We start from the raw sequence: 5,773 nt of genomic DNA on the forward strand, positions 1-5,773 counted from the left end.
TGCAAAGGGACTCTCCACTGATTTAATTGTACATAGTTGGGTTGGAAATCTATTTCTAAAAACCTGAAAGCCAAAATCACCTATACAGTGTCATTTCTCCTTTCTGTATATTTCTTACTACTCTCCCGTGACGCCCACGAGTCCTTGATTCCTGGTAAAATCTGTAGTTCAGGAGAGCAGATAAAGGGAGGGGAAAATGATCTTCAAAAATTAAAGATAAAAACCTTCAAGGCAGGTTGTAGCTCAACCTTCTGTTCCCTAGAGGGCAGTGTAGATACGTTTGTTCGAGGTTCACAGCTGACCAGACAAGTCCTGCACCAAATGCTAAAGGGGCAATAGTAAATGATTTATTTCTATTAAGTGTCTCTTGCTCTGAGACTATGAGTAATTATACTCCTCCCAACTTGGGGTGTTACGTCGTTGCTCTTGTTAAGTGATTTTGAAAAACTGACATAACTACTCAGCCGTGGCTGCTGTGGCTCCTTGGATTGAGTGCCAGCTTGCTAATTGACAAGTTGCGGGTTCCATTCACAGGCAGAGCACGTACCTGGGTTGCGGGCCAAGTCCCCAGTTAAAAGTAAATGTTTAAACATTGACTTACTAATTGAAATAAAAAAGATGGCTATTCAGTGTTGCTGGTTCCATGATTTGGGGGGAAATTCAACGAGTCCGAGGAATCTCCAAGTCTTTAAACCACTATTTAGGTTTTGTTTCTGCTTTCATTCTTGTCTGTAAGAGAATTGATCACTTGACCTTGTTGTCTCTAAAAGACAAACAGCTGTTGAAGCTACAACATAGAAGTTTGTCAAAAGCAGGGTAGGGGCGACCCTCCCACCCGCAGAGGGCGGGATTCTGAGGCCGCCTCCAGTGAACGCACGTTGAGCCTCTGCTGTAGGGGTGGCGCGGGGCGGAGCCATCTCAAAGTTGCCCACCTTTTAAACCCAATCTTTGGGGTCTTCATTACTTTTAACTGCTTGGGCTCCCACATCAGTGAGGGTGCCATTCCTTGTCCCCCGTGGGTAAAACAAAAACCTGCTCTAGCTTCAAGCCCTGGGGGCATCCCGCCTGCTGCGGCCTCCAGGGGGCGGGCACAGCAGCTAGAAGAAGTACACGCCCGCCAATGGTTGGAGGCGAGCAGGGGAAAGGGATGCTCCTTAAATCCCAATGTCACATGACAGCACTGGCCCCGCCCCTTTACCTGCAGTGTTGCAGTGGACCGGTCTTTCTGGCGTACATCTAAAAGGGTAAGAGGTTTGGGGCCAGGAGAGGGAAAAGGAGGGGGAAGGGCTGGTGACCTAGGCGACGGCGCGGTCCTTGGCGCCCAAGGATCCTTCAAACCCCGAGGACAACAAAACTGCCAGGACCTGCCTCCACTCCGGCTGTCAGGGTGCTCCTTCTGGAGCACAGGGTGTTGCTACAAAAAAACTTTTGCCGGCTCTGGGTAGTGGCATGAGACCACATGCTTGTGCCCCGGTGCTGGACATATCCTACCTAAAGTGCCTCTGAGGAGTGGCATCTGTTATACAGCTACCTCTTCCAAAACCTGGGACACTGAACTGAGTTCACCTGCAGGTTAACCCAGTCTGGTTCAATGGGCTACTGTGCTGAGGGATGGTGGGAGGGAGAGAGGCCCGTAGCTCAGAAGTAAAAATGCAGACTCTGCTCCTACTTCTTTCTCCCTTGCAGTTTCTCTGCCTGTCCCACTCTTTCGCATCATCGGCAATTGGGACTTTTCTCACCCCTACGCAGTTGGGCCTCCTGGGGTCAGTGATCTGCTCCGTGTTGTGAAGAAGAAAGTACTGCAGGGCAGAGAGCAGAAAAATTACCTTCTTCTCTAGCCCATCCCCTGACAGCCTGGCCATTAACTCCTCAATTTGCTGAGCTCCCTGGATGGCATAGACAAGGTAGAGGTGGGTACCTGGGGTTGGGGTCCAGGTTTTCTTTTTAGGGTGGGTGGAGAGAGGAGGACACTGCAAGGCCTTCAAATATACTGTTAGTACCTGTTTACTGGTCACGGTGCTGTGCTAGGTAGATCTCATTTCATAGATGAGGAGGCAAGTTCAGAGCGGCTTCATGATGTTGCCCAGAGAACAGGGCTGACTAATGGCAGGGCCAGTTTCACAAACCCAGAGCAGTTAGACTCCAGAACCTGAGCTCCTTCACCCCAATAGGCTACCACCACCTTTTCCACCTTTTGTCCCTGTTTAAAAGGCAGTCTGACCTTCAGTTGTCTTCTCCTGACTTCAGAAATAAACTCTGCCATTTTAGACCCACGAGTAGACTAGAGGATGGGAGATGTATGATTCGAGAAGACTCCTATTTCTCCCCTCGCTCTCCCCCCTCCCCATTCCTTTTCATCTTGTCAGTACAGTCTGTCTCTAAAGAGTTCTAGTTTTTCTCTAAGGGCTCATTTGGACTCCCATTCCTACCCTTTGGCCTCATTACCACAGAAAATCTCCATCTGACCTCCTCTGTGTCTTCTCCCACCCACCTATTCCCTCACACTGTCCTAATATCATCCCCTCCCAGGAATTCCTATTGATCCCAGAACCTTCATCCTACACGTCTGCCACAATGCTGCTGTTGCACAGAGCTATGGTCCTGGGCCTCCGACAAGCCTGCAGGTAGGCCACCCCATCCTAGTCTCCTAGCCCCTAACCCCCCTCCCAGTATCTTTATAATATCTTATCTGCCAGGTAAGATAGTTGAGATGTTGGCCAGAAAGGAAAGCTAGATCCCACTTGTCCCACCCATCGCTGGAGAAACTAAGTTCCAACTGAATGCACCAATGGCCAAGCAGGGAGAGGTAAACCCAGACCTTCACTGCTCAGATGTATGCTACTAAAAAGATCTTTTTCTCTTCCAGACTCAAGTGTACCCACTCGAGGCTCTGCATTCAGGTCTGCTCTACAAATGATTCATTTCAGCTCCAGTGCCCCAGCCTTGCCTTCTCTAGAGATAAGTCCAGCACCAGGGGATGGAGAGTCATGGGGACCCTGCTAGGCTTTGGGGCAGTGTTGGCCTATCATGACCACCATTGCAGGGTAAGTGGGAAAGGAAGAGACTTCACTGTCAGAACAAAGGGATCCTAGTGAGCATCCCAGGCAAGCCAGGCTGTTACCACTGTCTTTATATACAGTGGAGATGAAATCTGCTAGCTCCATTTCCCAGTGGCCATGACTTTGTGCATTGGCTTAGGTTAAGCTATAGTGATTTCTTCTTAATATTCTGTTCCCTTTTACTTCACCCCTGCCCTGCCTGCAGGCTGCTCAGGACTCACCACACATATACACGAAGGAGGAAGTAAAATCCCACAGCAGCCCTGAGACTAGGATCTGGGTGACTCTGGGATCTGAGGTTTTTGATGTCACAGAATTTGTCGACCTACACCCTGGGGGGCCATCAAAACTGATGCTGGCAGCTGGGGGTCCTCTAGAGCCCTTCTGGGCCCTCTATGCTGTTCACAACCAGTCCCACGTACGCGAGATACTAGCTCAGTACAAGATTGGGGAGCTGAGCCCTGAAGACAAGGCACCGTCCACCTTGAAGACCTCTGACCCTTTCGCTGATGATCCTATCCGTCACCCAGCTCTGAAGGTCAACAGCCAGCGCCCCTTTAATGCAGAACCCCCCCCTGAGCTGTTAACAGAAAACTACATCACACCCAACCCTATCTTCTTCACCCGAAACCACCTGCCTGTACCTAACGTGGACCCAGACACCTATCGCCTGCATATTATAGGACCACCTGGGGGTCAGTCACTGTTGCTATCCCTAAGTGACTTGCACCAGTTCCCCAAGCACGAGATCACAGCCACTCTACAGTGTGCTGGCAACCGGCGCTCTGAGATGAATCAGGTAAAAGAAGTAAGAGGTCTGGAGTGGAGTACAGGGGCCATTAGCACTGCACGCTGGGCCGGAGCACGACTATGCGATGTGTTAGCCAAGGCTGGTCACCAACTCCAGGATACCGAGGCCCATGTCTGCTTTGAGGGACTGGACTCAGACCCCACAGGAACTGCCTATGGAGCATCCATCCCTCTGGCTCGGGCCATGGACCCTGAAGCTGAGGTCCTGTTGGCATATGAGATGAACGGGCAACCTCTGCCTCGTGACCATGGCTTTCCTGTGCGGGTGGTGGTTCCTGGTGTGGTGGGTGCCCGCCATGTCAAATGGCTGGGCAAAGTGAGTGTGGAACCAGAGGAAAGTTACAGCCACTGGCAGCGACGAGATTACAAAGGCTTCTCTCCATCTGTGGACTGGGACTCTGTAGATTTTGACTCAGCTCCATCTATTCAGGAACTTCCTGTCCAGTCAGCCATCACAGTGCCGAAGGATGGGGAGATAGTAGAGTCAGGAGAGTTGATTATCAAAGGCTATGCATGGAGTGGTGGTGGAAGGGCTGTGGTCAGGGTAGATGTGTCTCTGGATGGGGGCCTAACCTGGCAGGTGGCTGAGTTGGATGGGGAGAAACAGTGCCCCCGAAAGGCCTGGGCCTGGCGGCTATGGCAGCTTCAAGCCACTGTGCCACCTGGGAAGAAGGAATTGAACATCGTTTGTAAGGCTGTAGATGACAGTTACAATGTGCAGCCAGACACCGTGGCCCCAATCTGGAACCTGCGAGGCGTGCTCAGTAATGCCTGGCACCGTGTCCACGTCCATGTCGCCCCATGAGAAGGTGAAATGGAGCCATCTACTCCCCAGAACCACCTTTTCAGTGCCTTTCCACACCCATCATTTAGCCTCATTTCCATGGCAAAGCCTTTCCATCTCTGCTCTTTGAATCAGAATGTTGTACTGTGCTTCCTCAACCACACAGGTACACAGTGCACTTTTCCATCCAGGCAAAACCCTCTTTTGATACTGCTACCTGTTTCTGGCCACTGACCCTGTGTCAGGAGGTGAGAGCCATCAGAGAAAGGGGCTAAAAGTGGGAAAAGTATTTCCGGAAAAAAAGTATTATTTTCCCTTCCTCCTGCACCTCCATTTCTAATGTTTATCACCACCGAGGCCTTATTTTGCTTTTCTTCTTGGATTCTTCAGAGAATGTGGATATATGTAAGCTTAAAAAGTAGCTATGTGACTTCCTATTGCCTCTCTGGATTGCCAGGGGTATGAGTAGTGCAACCCTCTCCCTTTATAATTACACTTTTCTAAATATTTCAATAAAGCATCTGTTTAAGACTACAACACTAAAAAAAGATGATGATTTTTGGGACGTCTTGAGACTGAGTGAGCATGTTGCCTGAGGGATGTGCACTGGTACTGGGATGTGTAGTGAGAAAGATAATCCAAAATAAAAGCTGGAGGAAAGGAAGAAAGGGAACAGGTGCAGGGAAGTCAGGAAGTGGGGCTTCCTTCTCAGAGGTTTGTCAATATCTGCTGCTTAGGTGACTGACCTCAAGATATCCCCGGAGAGAGTAAAACATTTTTGCCACTTTAAGTCCCTCCCCTCAGTTCCTAATGCGCACTTGACGGGAAAGGTACATAGCTAACAGGTTAAAGTCAATATTGTCTTGAGGTTCAGGGGCAAAATTTGGCCTTAGGGGCACATGTGCCAGGACACGTGAGGTGTCCAGTGGGCTCCCAGTTTGAAAATCAGATGCAGATGAAGGGGCAGCCATTGAGTTACACTCTGCAAGAGACCCCGCCTTTAGGACTTGAATCTTTCGGTGCTCAGCTACTCTCCCCTAGCTCTTCCTTTCCCAGCAGTTTCCACGGCTGGGGGCGCTCGGTATTCGGCCACGCCGCCTGTCACCTCGTAGTGGGACCG

At 50.3% G+C, this 5,773-nt stretch overlaps 1 protein-coding gene across 5 annotated transcripts; it reads left to right on the forward strand.

Annotated features, from left to right (window-relative positions):
• The first annotated feature begins 750 nt into the window (after positions 1–750).
• SUOX (sulfite oxidase) lies at positions 751–5,185 on the forward strand. 5 transcript variants are annotated; one of them, XM_037144168.2, is made up of 5 exons: positions 751–1,244; positions 1,687–1,910; positions 2,530–2,624; positions 2,867–3,044; positions 3,265–5,185. In XM_037144168.2, exons 3-5 carry the CDS (start codon positions 2,575–2,577, stop codon positions 4,672–4,674), a joined length of 1,638 nt encoding a protein of 545 aa, XP_037000063.2. In that variant the 5' UTR covers positions 751–1,244; positions 1,687–1,910; positions 2,530–2,574; the 3' UTR covers positions 4,675–5,185. The 5 variants fall into 5 exon arrangements, with proteins under 5 accessions (XP_037000063.2, XP_037000062.2, XP_053517705.1 ...); XM_037144167.2 differs by having other exon boundaries at positions 1,687–1,904; XM_053661730.1 differs by having other exon boundaries at positions 1,687–1,904; positions 2,867–2,900.
• The last annotated feature ends 588 nt before the right edge of the window (positions 5,186–5,773 follow it).

This window comes from Artibeus jamaicensis, unplaced genomic scaffold (genome assembly GCF_021234435.1).
Source record: "Artibeus jamaicensis isolate MK-2021 breed Jamaican fruit bat unplaced genomic scaffold, CSHL_Jam_final contig_233, whole genome shotgun sequence".
Lineage (NCBI taxonomy): Eukaryota > Metazoa > Chordata > Mammalia > Chiroptera > Phyllostomidae > Artibeus > Artibeus jamaicensis.